This window comes from Cavia porcellus, unplaced genomic scaffold, assembly GCF_034190915.1.
Source record: "Cavia porcellus strain 051 isolate PalLab524CR breed Dunkin Hartley unplaced genomic scaffold, mCavPor4.1 scaffold_1, whole genome shotgun sequence".
Classification (NCBI taxonomy): Eukaryota; Metazoa; Chordata; class Mammalia; order Rodentia; family Caviidae; genus Cavia; species Cavia porcellus.
In genome coordinates, this window is record NW_026947484.1 from 75,081,666 (window position 1) to 75,098,226 (window position 16,561).

The 16,561-nt window shown below is 44.4% G+C and overlaps 1 protein-coding gene across 1 annotated transcript in view; it reads right to left on the reverse strand.

Annotated features, from left to right (window-relative positions):
- Positions 1–16,561, reverse strand: part of Entrep1 (endosomal transmembrane epsin interactor 1) — an 87,401-nt gene that overhangs the window by 21,032 nt on the left and 49,808 nt on the right. The window contains exons 3-4 of the mRNA XM_003472277.4: positions 9,307–9,417; positions 456–584 (exon numbers count right to left, since the gene is read on the reverse strand). Of these exons, the coding sequence (XP_003472325.3) occupies positions 456–584; positions 9,307–9,417 (240 nt within the window). The remainder of the gene's footprint in view (positions 1–455; positions 585–9,306; positions 9,418–16,561) is intronic.

Sequence of the window (16,561 nt, forward strand, 5' to 3'; positions counted from 1 at the left end):
ACAGAACGGCGGCATTCAGTAAGTCCACGCAACTCACTCGCACTAACAACTGAACATCAGCACAACCACAAGCGAGGAGGTGACTTTAAAGCCTTTGCTAAAAGCTGCGTCTTACATGTGTGTGCATATATGCCAACACACATAAGTGTATACACTTACATACCTGTGCAGAAGTTAGGTGCCTTTCAATTTTTACTAGTTTAAGAGTCCTCTTACTAGTTTACTAGTCCTCTTTACTAGTTTAAGAGACAAAGAAAGCTGTCCATACCTAGTTATGTGCGTGTGCGCACACACACACACACACACACACACACACACACGGTAAAGGGTCACTCATCCCTGGTTTCAGCAGCTTTAATTTGAAGGCAGTGATGACAGGAATATTCCAGGTAACTCTGCCTGTCTGGGGCTTCCAGGGTACATTTTTTGGCGGGGTTGGAATGTGTCTAACATACCTTAAGGAGAAGGTGAACAGCACTACAAGGCTGAACGGGAAAGAGTTTCAAGGCATTTTCTTTGTCTGTGCATTTGGCAGGTTGAAATTCTTCACAACAGAAGCAAATCTTGCCTTCACCTAAGTCCACCTTAGGGAAAAGAGGCAGAACAGTGATTTAATGATTAAGAAAAAGAACCCTTGCTGTGGCAGGGAGCAGCGGCTGTACAGAAGCCAGAGGGCGGGTTTCGTGGCAGACAATGACTCTATCCGTCAGAACAGGCTTGGTGTGCTGAGGGACAGACAAACCAAAGTGCAGTCATTTCCTACACGTTACAGCCGCACTGCAGGCAGCGGGGCCCCTGGGCACGATGGATGCGTCCATGGGGACGTGGACTCGAGACAATCACCATCTCTGCTGCAAGGCCTGCCTGGCACATGGAGAGAGGGGAGGGACACGACAAAAGGCGCTCTTGCCGGGTGTCCGGTGAAATCTGAATTTAAGAAGTGACATTTAATTTTTTAAAATATAAGTACTCCTCAAACACTGCATGAGGCATGTTTATACGTAAAAAAAAAACCGGTGATGTTATCTGAAACACAAGTTTATTTGAGTACGTTGTAATTTTACATGTTCAATCTGGCATCTCTAGCTTAAAGCTTCCTATTGGGATTGACCTCATAATTTCATTATCCAAGCAAATCACATGGCCCTGCCTAACCCTGAGAAAGTGGAGACACGGCCCTCCCACTGGCCTGCACTGTGCAGGCTTCCAGAGGCCTGGGGTCTCAGGGCCAGAAAGCAGCCACAGATTGACAAGGCTGCTGCGTGTGAAGTGGTAGTTGGTGACACCTGTCTGCATCTGCAGTGAAATCTTTGTAAATTTTTGGTCACTTTTCAAGTTTTTCCGGAATCGTACTGTGAAAGCCGGGCAAACAAGGTCCACAAAGTGCAGGCAGGGGTTCATTCTTGGTCATTCTGTGCCTGAGCAGCTGAAGCTGGCTCCTCTGCTTTGACTAAAAGGAAAGGCTTCAGCTCTTTCCTTAACTGTCAGATTAATCTGGCAGCTCTGACTTCACCAGCCCCAAAAGTCTTCAGGTGAACAGTCACACTATTTTCATTGCTAACCCCCACCTAGAGGGGAATTCCTTTTGTCTTATGAAATAAGACTTTTTTTTTGTCTTTTTGAGAGAGGGTATCACAATGCATTTCAGGCTGGCCTCGAACTCCAGCAAGCCTCCTGCCTCAGCCTCCTGAGTGCTGAGATTATAGGCAGTGCCATCACCTCTGGCTCTGAAATAAGACTCTTAATCTCTAGTTATAGTAGTAAATTACTAGGTTGTTTTCTGAAAACAAGAGAAAATATGGTCTCTCATAATCTGAGTTGAAAAATATTCTAATATTCGTATTTTTTTCATTTGAGGTGAAATTTACATATACCCCCCAAATTATATACACAAATCTAAGCGTACCATTTTAGGAATTCTGAGCAATGCATACCCCTATGAAACCCAAACCCTTATCAACATAGAGGACATTACCATCTCCAGGGGAAATTTCCTCTTGCCCTTCCCCATCCATCTCTGCCCAAACTTTCCCACAGGCAACCTCTGTTCTCATTTTTTTGCCTGTGTCAGTTAGCATTGTCTCCCTAGGACTCCATGGATTCCACAACATTTCTGATTTTTTTGTTCTGAGACCACATTGAAAGAAGCATTATTATATCAGATATTTATATAAAAGTCTGCCTCTGCTACAAGGCATGGCAACTGGAATTACCTCCATGGTCTCCATCGATTCATCCCCCAGTGGTCCCTTCTTTTCCTGGTTTCTCCATGAAGATTTACACCATCCATGTTCCCATGCCTAGATCCATGCCCCACACAAAGGCCCAAGTCTGTCCGAGTCAGTTTTTCTGCTACTGTCTCAGGTTCCTGACACACCTTCCTAACCTCTCAAGGAAAATGACTGTGGCTAATCAGGCCAGCTTTCTCCAGCCCCTCTTGCACAATCCAATCCCTTGCAGAGTAAGCTGGCTGGCAGCTATGTCTCCTGAAGGGCTTCCTCCCTTGAAGTCTACTGAGCAGTTCCTATGTTAACACTACTTAACAGTAACAAATCAGCACTGATGGAGATGAAGTGTCAGCCTCCACTCCGGTCTCCTCCCTGTCTCTTCTTCGATGGGGGCCAAACTCATGTTTGCAGCATGACTCTGTGGATGGGGGCCAAACTCACATTTGCAGCATGACTCCGTGCAAATTGCCAGACCTTGCCTGGGGCCTCCACTTCCCTCGGGTAATGCAAAGTGTCACCTTACAAAGTAGTTCGTGCCAGTATAAATCTATTCTCTCCCCACCCCAAGACTAGAAACTGAACCAAAGGCCTTCTGAGCTATATGTCTGTCTGTCTGTCTGTCTGTCTATATGTCTTGTCTTTCTTTTTTGGCAGGACAGGAGGGGAGAGGACAATGTTGCTAAGTTGCTAAGTTGCCCAGATCGGGCTTGAACCCTTGGTCTCATACCTCAATCTCCCAGAGTGCTGGCACCACAGAAGTGCACCACCATTCCCTCTCCCAAATACGTACAAATCCATTCATATGCGAGGTACTCAGTCAGGTGAAAAAGCAGGTCTCATACTCTACACAGCTGGCTGCGTATTCACACAGCACGACACCCCCGAGTACACAAAAGCATTGTTTCCAATCATCATTACAACAAGATGCAGGAGCAGTAATACTCATTTAGAACCAATCGAAATGTGCAACAGATGAGCAGATAAATAAAATGCATCATCTATATCCACAAGAAAATAATTTAGTCTTAAAAAGGATGGAAATTCGGGCACATACGACCATGCTGCCGAACTATTAAAATCCATTAACAGTTCATTTCCAGTCTTTGCTTCTTCTCTTTGTCCTGCCTCATCTGTTAAGTCAGTGTTGGCTGCAGAGGCCACCCCTTCTGGTAAACTCCCACACTAATGCACATTCAGAATTCTCTTTTCTTTTTTGTTTTACCTAAAACTTTTGGGGAAACTTGCCAAGAAGCAGCCAAAGTAACCACGCCACTGTCAGTCTTTCAGGTACCTGTGGGAAGCCGCCTATGAATGGCGCCCATTTCCTGCTTCCGGGTTCTTCCCGGCCTGAACAAGCCCGCCAAATTGTCATATCTGCCCAGTTACCCGTGACGCTAGCCTATCAGCTTGTTAGGCGCGCTTCTCTGTGATTGGATACTGCTTCCCCTTATAAGAGGTTGTTCCTGCCCCCAACGGCGGAAGAGGAACCAACGTTGAGGGTGGCGGACCTTGTCAGGTCCGGTTCGCTGTACGTAATAAAGTTTGAGAGCTGATCCTGCTCGAGTTTGGTCTCCTGTCTCCCGCGGCTCCGGTCATCTGGCCGCCCGTTCGGGGAAAAAGGTAAAAGACTCAGCGACGTGCCTCTTCGGCTGGGAGGTGCGATTGCTGTCGCCTGCGGTACGACGGAGGACCTGGCCCAATAACAACGGAAGGCCGCGAGCGCCTCTTCTCTTCACCCTGATCAGCTACGTGAGATACAGCGGTTCCCGGGACAGGTGAGTACTGGGTCACCTGGGTTGGGTGGACGCACCTAACAGATTTTGAGCGCCACACGAGTGGACGCCGGTTTTTTTTTCTTTTCTTTTCCCTTTGCATCTGTTTTGCCTTCGCTTCGCTAATACAGCCTGACAGGCTTTTGATAGAGCTCGATTGGAATGCTCAGAGGAGCCCGGAGCCACTGCCGATTGTGGGTCTCCGGAGGACCCTCAGGGCTCTAATTCTGATTCTGATTCGGAAGGTTCAGAAGAGGAGGTTGTCTTCGCTAAACAGGACCCTCCTGCACAGCTTAAAGAGGAATTGAGGGCTCGGGAAGATAAAAAGGGGAACCAAACACCCACGATCACCCCCTTCAGGGCGCCAGGCCCCACTAAGCCCTTCCGCCCTTTGGCAAGTTCGCGAATTCAGGGCTCGGGAAGATAGCACCGCCGTGGCCGGAAGAGGAGTTGCTCCCTGGGCTGCCACCACAACCTATGGCACCGCCCTGGTTAGAGGGAGAGCTACTTCCTGGGTTGCCTTCTGCGCCCCCATCTGGGGAGGGAGGAGGACGTTCCTTCCACCAGAGGGTATGGTCGCGGCTTCCCTTTGAGTGTTCCGGTCTCCATGCATTCCCGGTACAAGTAGGAGGCAGGGGAGGAGGAGGATATTATGAGCCCTTAGAAATTAAACAACTTAAAACTATCAAGGACGCAGTTTCAGCTTAAGGGCCCAATGCGCCATTTACCATGGCGCTTTTAGAGGCATTGGCAGGTCTGCTTTTAACTCCTGGAGATTGGACCCAGCTGGCACGCGCCTGCCTCTCCCCCGGACAATATTTAGATTGGAAGTCCTGGAATGAGGAATTTTGTGTAGAGCAGGCGGCAGCCAACAGGGAAAATAACCAGAGAGAGTGGAACAGGGATATGCTATTAGGGCGAGGAGCCTTTGAGGAAGATCAAACTCAATACCCTCGCCAGGTTTATGAACAAATTAGCCGCTGTGGCCTCCAGGCCTGGAGACGGCTGGCTGGAAAGGGAGAACATACGGGTCACCTTACAAAAATTATACAAGGGCAGGGAGAGCCATTTTCAGACTTTGTGGCCCGCATGCTTGAGGCCGCTAACAGGATTTTTCCAGATGCTGAGGCGGCTCACCCTCTCATAAAACAATTGATTTTTGAACAGTGCACTAAGGAGTGCCGTGATGTCCTAAGAACTAACAAAAATAGGTCCTTAGAAGAGTGGACACGCCTGTGCCGTGAATTGGGTGGCCACGGCCTAACGCCCAAAGGAAGAATATCATTGGCACTCTTTACCATAAATTTTTTAAACCTTAATCACAATAATCATTCCCCTGCCATGGAGCACAATAACCCGTCCCTGGCCGACAAAGGGCTGGTGAGATGGAAAGATGTCCTTACAGGACAATGGATGGGCCCGGATCCAGTGGTTAGTTGGACCCGAGGTGCGGTTTGTGTCTTCCCACAGGAACCAGGTCGCGAACCGCTGTGGGTCCCGGAAAGATTGACGCGAGCAGTAAACTCCCCACCAGTTCCTGATAAAGCACAGGAGGATAAGCCCGCGGACACAAGTCAACTCGACCCTTCTGGGACCGACGCTCAGCGCCCGAGACCATCTACAAACTAAAATGTCTGGTTTGGAGCTTTTTCTATTCTGTGGGTTCCTATTGATCACCCTTCGGAATTGTTCAGTGGGGGCCGCTTGGGGGGCCACGGGATATTGTAAACATACTTCCTCCCTCTTTGCGCAGCATCAACTTTGCAATGCGCTGGGTGCTTGCTTAGACCTCTGCCCCTTTATGACACTTAATCAGACACTGAAAAATACATCCTCCGCAGCCAATAATTCCACTCAGAATATGACCCACCCGCTTAACTCCGATGCAAACCCAGCAGCAGGTTAAGATCACAGCTATGGCAGCCATGCAAATGGCAGCAGGTGGCCCATCAGGCCAGCAGGCCGCCGCATATCTCCTTCACATTGCAGAATATCAGCTATAAGAGCTGAGTGGGCAAGCCAATGACGGGTAAGATGGGAAAAGCCCTCCCGGTCAACCTAAGACAGGCTCCGCTCAGATATACATGGCCTATAAGGCCAGGGGTCCCTTCTGGAGTCAAATTATTGGCATTGAGATGCGAGACCAAGGGTACTGCAGTGCCATCCGCCCCAAAGGTTGGGGGGAAGGCAGGAATGAATGTCTATATGCATCCAGGTTCGGTTCACAAAAGCCTGGCCCTGCGAAAAAATGAACCACTCACCTTGAGCATGGTCCTGGCGCAAGGATATGCACAAAACAGGGTGATGCACAGCAGGGTATAGACCTCTACATTCTCTCATGCCTCGGCCTACAAGGTAGGCCCACTCCTAGGTGTCTAACAGCAACAAGGTCATAGACACCTTGGAGGGACCTACAGACCATCCTATTTTAATAAATAAAAAAGGGGGAGATGTGGGAAGCCGCCTATGAATGGCGCCCATTTCCTGCTTCTGGGTTCTTCCCGGCCTGAACAAGCCCACCAAATTGTCATATCTGCCCAGTTACCCGTGACGCTAGCCTATCAGCTTGTTAGGCGCGCTTCTCTGTGATTGGATACTGCTTCCCCTTATAAGAGGTTGTTCCTGCCCCCAACGGCGGAAGAGGAACCAACGTTGAGGGTGGCGGACCTTGTCAGGTCCGGTTCGCTGTACGTAATAAAGTTTGAGAGCTGATCCTGCTCGAGTTTGGTCTCCTGTCTCCCGCGGCTCCGGTCAGGTACCTAGAAAAAACTCATCACAGTACTGAACTGAGCATGCCCAGAAGGTGGCTACCATCTTAACCTTCCCAGTGTGTGCTCTGCAGCCCTGAATGGAGAAGGCCCAGAGCCGTGTTGCTCTTTCCAAACAACAACCTTAAATTAAGCATGCTCAGAAACACATGCCTCAAGCCAAGTATGCTCAGGAAGTGTCTAAAGAGCTCTCCTAGATGAGCATGTATGGGATTTCTGAATAAAAACTCCAAACTTCAATTCCTCAGGAAGGGCATTGGTTTGGAAACCACCTCACTGTACTTTCTTGCTACAGGTCCTAAAATCTTTCTCCACTTTTTCATCTCCTGGTTGTGTTTTCCATCTCTTGATTTGGCTTTCCACTCACTCAGATGTGAATTCATTGCATTCAATTACATAATTAGTAATTGGAAAACCAAAATTTGGGTAGGTAGGGGGATACTGGGAACATTCAAGATAAAAGGGAACCAGATACTATGTGGGTGACTCTTGCCCAGTAAAGTAGCTTTATGAGAATCTTTAGCCCCAAAAAAGAAGGGGATACACAGGTAGAATATTACCTGCTCTGAGGGTCACTAGCTATTTCCTGAGGGAGGCAGTGTTTGAATGGTACTTTCTTTTTCCCAGCACTGGGGATTGAACTCAGAGCCTTTACAATGAACTGCATTCCTGGCCCTTTAAAAAAAAATTTTTTTTTTAATTCTGAGACAGGGTCTTGCTAAGTTGCTGAGTTACCCAGACTGGGGTTGACGCTCAGTTCTCCTTTCTCAGCTTCTCAGAGTGCTGGGACTACAGGTGTGCGCCACCATGCCTGATTTGAACAGGACTTTCAAAGACTGGTATCATTTGGAAGAATGGGAAACTAAGGTGAATTCTTTGGGGGAAGAGAAACCATTGTTAGGAATGAGAAAGTAAGGCAGAGTTAGGCACAGTGGCACACACCTACAGTTCCAACACTGTGGAGGCTGAGGCAGACAGATCGCTGGAGCCCAGAAGCTGAAGACCAGCCTGGGCAACACGGTGAGACCTCTGGGGCAGGTGGGGGCAGATCCTGGAAAATAACTTGTGGGTTTGCCTCAATCATGAGGAGTGTGCACTGCTCCAGGACAAGGGCAGACTGAGGGCAATTCACAATTAAAGACCAGAAAAGTTATGGGATTCCCTAGCTTAGGGTTATGAAGTAATGGGATGACAAAATTTTAATATTTTGTAAAGAACTATAAGAAAGAACAACAGAGTTCTGGTGAGGCCCTGAGGGGTTGGGGATTTTCTGGGTGTCACTGCAAGAGCCTGATAGCAGTTTTCCTAGAAATGTCGTCAACTTCTTGGCTTGTATTCTCCTGGTTTCTACAGAACCAGAGTGTGTGGTCACATAGAAAGGACTACAACTTCTGAAGGGTTTGTTCCTTTTGTTTGTGCTACAGGAAGATGTTTATTACTGAGAAGTCTTTTAAAAAATTTCAGAGGTGGTCAGCACTTTACTTCTGGGTGATATACTGAAAAGAATTGAGAGCAGGGCCTAGGAGAGATGTCTGTATACCCACGAACACAGCAGCATTACACACAATAGACAAAAGTGGAAACGATCCAGGCCGTCCAGTAATACATGGATAAACACCAAGTGTCATACTTACACACAATGGGGTATTATTCATTCTTCCCAAGAAGAGAGCTCTGATGCATACTACCACGTGGAGAGACCTGCATTATGCTAAATGAAACAAGTCACTCACAAAACATGATTCCACTGACCCAAGGTATTCAGAGTATTCAAATTCATACAAACGCAGAGTCGAATGGAGGTTGCCAGGGATTGGGAGATGAGGGAAGAGGACAGTTGGGAGTTGTTGTTTAATGTGTAGAGAATTTCAATCTTGCAAGATCTGGAGATTTTCACAATGACGTACATGATACTACTGAACTGTACACTTAAAATGGTTAAGGTGGTCAATTTCATATTATGTGTATTTTACAGCTAAAATATTTTGTGAAAGTCAGAACGGCTACACAACATTTATACTTCTGAAATTCAAAAAGCTTTGAAAACTAGAAGCCTGGATGACAGCCTCCTGTCCCAGATGCCACTGGTGGGCTACATGGTAATAAATGGTGTCCACACGATATTTATATCCCCCAACTGGAAAATCTCTAAATGTTCACACACTCCTGATCTCCTAGGCTTCAGGAAAAACTTGGGATCTGTATTCGTGTAAAACCCACTTTCTCTCTTTTGATGAAGACACAGAGACTGACCGAGGAGACCTGATCTCCTACACCACTCTTGGGCGGCTCTGGGATGATCAATGCTTTGACAAAAATAATTATAATTACTTTTATATAATAAAATAATACTATATAATAAGAATTATAATTATTGATAGTCTAGTAAAATAATCAGCAGGAAAGTTTTTCTGCTTCCTTTTATCAACATCTGGTTGCACTTTAGGACAGCTGCTGGGTGCTACATGTTAAAGGTTACAGCAGGAAAGCGGACAGGACAGCGTCTGCCGGCCTACAGCACTGCTCAGGACCACTTACCAGGTCACACCGGGGCACACTGGACACAAACTGGGCCCCCTGGCAGCCCAGGATGAACCCTGCGAGATTCAGGAGGACGCAAACCACAGAGAGCAGCACAAAGAGGTTGACCTGAAACGGAAAGAGGATGGCCAGTTAGGAAAAGGCTGAGCTGAACACAGGGGTGGCTTTACCTCAACTTTTTAAAAATGCAAAGAAACAGAATGTCATTCTCTTCCAATAGCACGGTTTTTAAAAACTTAAAATCATGTTTTTACAAATGCTTTTTCACATTTTAGAGTTTTTAAAATCATGCTTAGGAATTGCACTGACTCTCACATCTCAAAAATCTCAAATCTCTTTTCATATTTCTTCCTTCTTTTATCCTTTCTTTTTCTTTTACGCTTCCTGCCATATATTACATTAAGCTGGCTCTTTCTTCCTTCAGCCAGTCTTATCTTCCCAAATTTTACTGGGTCAGTAATAGTTAAGCACACAAATGGAGGACTCTAGTGTAAAAGTGAAACACATACACATAAAAAAAAAAAAAAATCAAGAGACTCGGTCACTAATCACCCATAAATCACAGTATACAACTGAGAATACAGATGGGTCTTTTTTCAGTTCAAAACACATTAAGTGCTAAATAAGCATATAACAACCTTCTGGGTACTTTTTTCCAAAGGTACAATAATATTATTATTATTTCAAATAATAAAGAACTGACAGAGGGCTGGGGATTTAGCTCAGTGGCATAAGTGTCTGCCTGGCAAGTGCTAGGTCGTGAGTTAGATCCCCGGTACCAAAAAACAAACAAAAAAAAAAGAACTGACAGAAGTCAACCAAGAAACCGATGTTTACTTAGCATGAATTAGAGCCCTCATTTGAGAACTATGATTATGAAAATCAAACCTCTTTGCAAGTACAAAAGATTGGCGCCAATAATGTTCAGTGTTAAAACCAAGCATCAAATAGCTAATACATCAGCTTTGACTGGCAAATGGATTCACATACAAACTCTAACATAGACAACTTGCGTTACAGTGGTTATTCCAAGTCACTTACTGAACAAATAACCTGTATCCACGATATGCAAGTAATACCTTGCCTCAGTAATAAAAATCTGATTTTAAAACATGGGCCTCTTCCCCCCAACATGTCCCTCTTCCCCCCAAAACATACAACATGCATACAATAATGTGCTCAATATTACTAATCATCATAAGTGCAAATTAAAACCATAGCGAAATACCACCTTGACTTTACATCAACTAGAATGTTAAACTTTGAAAGCTGAAAATACCAACTGTTGATAAGGATAAGGAGTATCTAGACTCTCAGACATTGTCAGTGTGAGTAAAAATGGCACAATCACATCACAGAACTCTCAGGTCCTTTAAAGGTAAATAAAAATGAGAGAGGGGGGAGGGAGGGAGAGAGGGAGAAAGAGAGAAGAGAGAGGGGAGGGAGGGAGGGAGAGAGAGAGAATATAAAATAACAGAGTAGCCAATGTGAAGTATACAGAAAACTTCTCTACAATTTTTGTAATCTTTACAAATCTATGCTACTCTAGCTTGTTTGGTTTGGTACTGGGGATTGGACTCATGACCTTGAGCTTGCCAGGCAGGCACTTGTGCCATTGAGCTATATCCCCAGCCCTAATTTTGTTTTTTTAAAAAAGGCAACAAAGTAAACATGGAATGATTTCTATTCAACCAACGGACTACTACCAATAAAAAGGAAAAAGCTACAAATGCAAAACAACAACACGAAGTTCAAAAACAACACACTGAGCCCAATAAGCCCAATACTGTATGATTTCAATTATATCAAATTCATGAATATGCAATAGTCTATGGTAATAGAAATCAGAACAGTGCCTAATACGAGGGTGAGGAAAGAGAAGATTGGGAAGAGGCCTGGGGGAATTCTCAGGAATGACTAAAAGGTTCTGTTTTTAATCTGAGATTTCACTGCATATAAATTATACAGAAGAGGAAAGAAAGGACACAAAGAGGGAGAGACGAAAGGAGGGAGAGAGGGAGAAGATAGGAGAGGAGAGGCAGAAAGAGAGAGAGGGGGAGAAGAGGAGAAGGGAGGGAAGAAAAGGAGAGGAAAGGGGAGAGGAGGGGAGAGGAAGGGAGGAGAGGGGAGGGATAGGGAGGTGAGGGGGAGGAGAGGGATTGGGAGGGAAGAGGGAGGGGAGGAAAGACAAAGAAGAGAGGACAGAGAGAAACTGGACTCCAACTGCCAAGGCACAACAAAAATAAGATGGTGAAAGTACATCCCAGGCAATCGCCCTTATACTGAAGGATCTGGCAGTGATAATTCAAAGTCACATCACCAGCAAGCCACACTACCAAATCCCAGAATGGAGCCAAACGCCAAAGCATATAGTCTGTGTACAAAAGTACCATGTACTGTTCTTCAAATGTATGCCTGCATAGGTCGTTATCATTAATTATTATTACTAAAACTCTAGTGAAACTTTTCAGAAGGCTTTTCAAAATGGGGGAGTAGTGAGCATTCAGTCTCTCTTAGATTTGTAATCCAGACACTGAAAAATGATGTGGGAAAGAAAAAAGAGACAGAGATATGTAGATGCCTGGAATCTCGAAGAAAATGACAGGAAAATTAAGAACCACAGTACAGAGAAGTTGAGGAGACAATGCAGAGAAATGAATCCAACAGTCTGGACTTTCTCCCTAGCTTGCCTCTGCTGAAGCAAGCTGCGCTCCAAGGGCTCCAGGAAGCAGCAGCAGCGGCCTGGGCCAGTTGTTGTTGTGATCTTCAGGGGCAGCACAAGGTCTTGCTCTAAAGGAAGTCCGTACACAAGCCACAGGTGGATGTGTATCCCGGTGCTGGTGCCCACCATACACCTGGAGAGAGAGTGGATTGAGTACCATTCCAGGAAATGGCTGCGTGTTTCAAACTGGGACTCAGCACAGCTGCAGGACAACTTCACTTCATGGTTCCCAGAGCTACTCTCCCACAGTGACTGGATGAAGCAGCCACAAGAAGCAACCATAGACTGGGAGCAAGCTGCAAAGAGACCCTGACAAAATTGAGCTCAGCTTAAGAAGGATCTGCATTCCTATGGCAAAAGGACAGGATTGGCTTGACTTGTTCTGGGTTTGAAAGTGCAGGCATTGAGTATTAAAGCACTCTCCCTGTTGCTTGCATCGGCACAGATCTAGGGTCTGACTGCCTTCCTTATCTACTTGGATGAGCTAGACATTGTCTCAGCTTAGACACTGCCACATACTGGGTAAAGAGAGCAGACTATGGAAAGGAGGGCAGGACATCTCAAAAACCCAGAGGTCTTAAGGCTGGGCAGAGAAAAAAAAAAAACTTGCTAGACTTCAAAACTGTAGATCTTTAAAGGAGACCACTTGTTCAAAAACACAAAGAAGCCATTGCCCTTGGATGGCGGTGCCTGCAAGTAGAGTCTGAGTCCACGCTTTGCCCTTTCTCCATCAACCCCGGTCTGCAAGGCCTGCCAGAAGAGGGCGAGTCCATGCTGTGCACCTCCTCCATTGACCTTGGGACTGTAGGGCCTGCAAGAAGACTGTAAGAATACACGCCTGTGGTGGGTGAACCTACAGGAACTCCAAGACCCAGGACGACAGGGGGCCCCAGGCAGGCACATGGACACACAAAGGCCTTTGGAGGGCAAAATAATCAGTGAGACCAGCAATGTGAAAGCACCTGATGCAGCAACAAGGAGCCAGCGTTTGGTCTGAAGAACTTCACCAACAGAAGACCAGTCCCAGTACACTATCACAGAACTGTAAACACTAGGGTTATTTTACCACTTTATTCTCCCTTGTTTGTTTATCTATTCATTTCCTGTCTGTTTGGGTGTCAATTTGTTTTGTTTTGTATTCTGTGCTTATTTTTGTATTTGAGATTTTTTTCTCCTCTCTTTCTCTAATCTTTGTCTTTTTTTCTTTTTTGTTCTTTTTCTTTCTTTCACCATTTAGATTGCTTACTTTTTCTTTTTTTTCTATTGAGCCTCTTTGTCTTTTTCCTTCACTACTTCTTGAGTCTAAACTTTCAAGTGAGTAATCACTGTCTCTACCCTTTCTGATTACTCTTTCGCATTCTATTTCATTTTTACTCTCCTGTGTCCTCCAGTTTCCCAAAACTCAGGTGATCGTCCTTTGACTTCCAGCCTTAACTATATCTGACCTCATTCATCACTTTATCCTGTCCCCTACTCATCTTAACTCCCCCAATCCCTGCAGAAGGGTAGAATCACTGCACTAAGAGGAAATTCACTGTGTACCAGTGCATGGTATATGTTTGATTTTGTTATCTAATCTTAGAGTTTGTTCTCATGGACAAAGGTAGCAGGTTAATGGTTACCATAGTTAGAAGTTACCATAGCTTAGAAGTTAAGCTATACTTGAAACTACTATTAATACTAACTGTACTGCTTTAGCCAGGATGTCATACATGTTATAAAGTCTTTCTCCCTGTACAACAACACCGTGATTATATGGGGTCATAATCATCACCACAGTACAGTACAAAAGGATTGGGAGTGGAGTCATAGTAATTTTTCATCCTTTACAAACTGGGAAGATAGATTCTTGGGATAGCTATAAATAACTACCTACATCCAAAGAACATTCCTGAAGAACAGACATCTCCTAGGGAAGCCTCAATACTAGTGATAAAGCTACATATCATAAGAAATCAGCAAACATCAACATAGAAAACAAAATAAAAAAGAGAAGATAGAAAATGACAAGATGCAGAAGCAAAATGCAAGCCCAGACCTTCAGCCCACACAAAACAAGCCCAGAACTCAATGAGATAGACAAAACTGGAAGTCAAAAATGGAACTGTCTGAAATGATAACAATAGAAGTGAAAAAACAAGTGGAAAAAGCTAAGAGAAAATACTGTCCGGTACAAAAAGAAATGAGGCTTAAAATCAAAGATATTAGAGAAGACACAAATAAAAGAATAAATGAGCTTAGAAAAATAATGGAATCAAAAAATGCCCAATACAGTAAAGAAACAGATCCAAACAGAAATCCAAGAGACTAAACCACCACTAAAAGTATATGCAACAGATTGAAGGAGAGAATTTCAGATCTTGAGGACAGAACTGTAGCTAATGATCATGAAAAGAAAAATTATCTTTAAATTAGCAAGAGACTATGAAAAAACCCAACAGCTACAAAGCAAAGGGGCTGGGAATTTAGCTCAGTAGCACAAGCACCTGTCTTGCAAGCAGGTGGTCATGAGTTCAATCCCCGGTACCGATTAAAAAAAAAAAAAAAAAAAAGCAAAGACAAACATCATAAGATTGATTCAGATCAACGAGAAAGCTGGAGGAAGTACTAGTGCCATTAAAAAAAGAAAAACTTCATAGAAATAACAGCAAAAACTTCCTAACCATGGGTAAACAATTTGCCATACAAATGAAGCTTGCAGAACTCCAAATAGCCATGAGCAAAAAACTATACCAAGACATATAATAAACATTCCAGAAACTCAGCACATGAATAAAATATTAAAAGTTGTTAGAGAAAGAAATAGATCACCTATAAAAGAAAGTCCATCATAATCACGACAGACTTCTTAACACAAATTTTCAAGTCAATAAAAGTTTAAAGTATTCCAAATCCTGAAATAAAACAACTTCCAAACTAGGCTCATGTGCCCTGAACACCTATCTTTCAAATTAATGAAGAGGGCAGGTGTTTTAGTTCAGCAGCCTAAGTGCCTACCTAGCAAGAGTGAGATCATGACTTTGATCCCCGATACCAAACAAAGAAACAAACAAACAACTTAACGGAGAAATAATACATTTCCACGACAAAGAGCAACTGAAGAAACTTATGACCATCAAACCAACCCTACAAAGAGCTAAGAGATAGTCTAGAGAGAGATAAAAATGACCACAATTCCAAGAATGGTTATAGTTCCAAGAATAACAACAGAAAAAAACAACCAGATAGCCCAAGTAACTAAACAAGGGACAAAAGCAGGGAATGAACAGCAATAAAACACCATGACAAGGATTAGCCAATACATATCAGTTATAACCATCAAGGTAATGGCCTTCATTCACCCATCAAAAGAAACAAAACACGGGGCTGGGGATTTAGCTCAGTGGCATAAGCACGGCATAAAAACAGCAGAATGGATCAAATACAAGATCCAACAATATACTGCATACAAGAAACACATTTAACTCAAAAGGAAAGTCACAGAGTCAAAGTCAAAGGATGGAAAACAATCTTCTATGCAACAGGAACCTAGAAAAAAGCAAGGAAAGCTATTCTGTTTGCAGATAATCTGAACTTCAAACTAAGAATGATCAAAAGAGACAAAGAGGATCACTACATACTTGCTAAGGGAAAAACTTCAAGAGGGAGAAAAAACAGTTATAAATATATATATGCACCAAATATGGAAGCACATAACTAAATAAGATAGGGTTGTAGTTGGTGATCATCAAATGAAAGACCCCTTTCATATAGCAAGGGACCATGAAAAATCAATTAAACAGGTGCTAGATAGTGCAAAGAAGACTAACACAAGATTAATTGGAATCAAAGAACAATCAGAGGACAGCATAAAAGAGCATAAAAATCCTCTTCACAGAAGCAATAGCAGAGGCTATTCATGGACTGAGGGTAGATAGAACAAAGCTATACCAGCAAGCAAGCCCAGCCTGGGAACTAGCGCCATACGTGGGCCACTGCTGGACTGGAATAGACAGAGCCCAGCCTCTCCCCATGAGTCAGCACCATTCACAGACTGAGGGTAAAGAACAAAGCCACACCAGCAAGCAAGCCGAGCTTGGGAACCAGTGCCATTCACAGACCAGGGATAGAGAGAGAAACAAAACCCTTAAATTGGTTCACCAGTATCCAGGAAAAGTGACAAGTTATCCTCAAGAGGTCAAGGCTCCTACTTTTGGAGTAAAAGGAATAAAAAACAAATTATATCACTGCTGTATGAAAAGTTAACCTCTAGAACCAGCGGCCATGTGCAGGCCCCCACTAGACTGGAACAGCCAGACCCCAGCCTCTCCTCATGAGTCAACACCACTAGCAGACCAGAGGTAGAGAAAAAAGACACACCAGCAAGTAAGCCTGTCTTAGAACCACTGCCATATGTGGGCCCCACAGACTGGAACAGCCCCAGCGCCTTCAGGCATGCAGGTTGTACCAGTCCCCTCCCCGCTGCTGACATAAGCAATTGGTTATCTAGAGAAACACAGGCTGTGATGATAGCTATAGAAGTGAAATGCA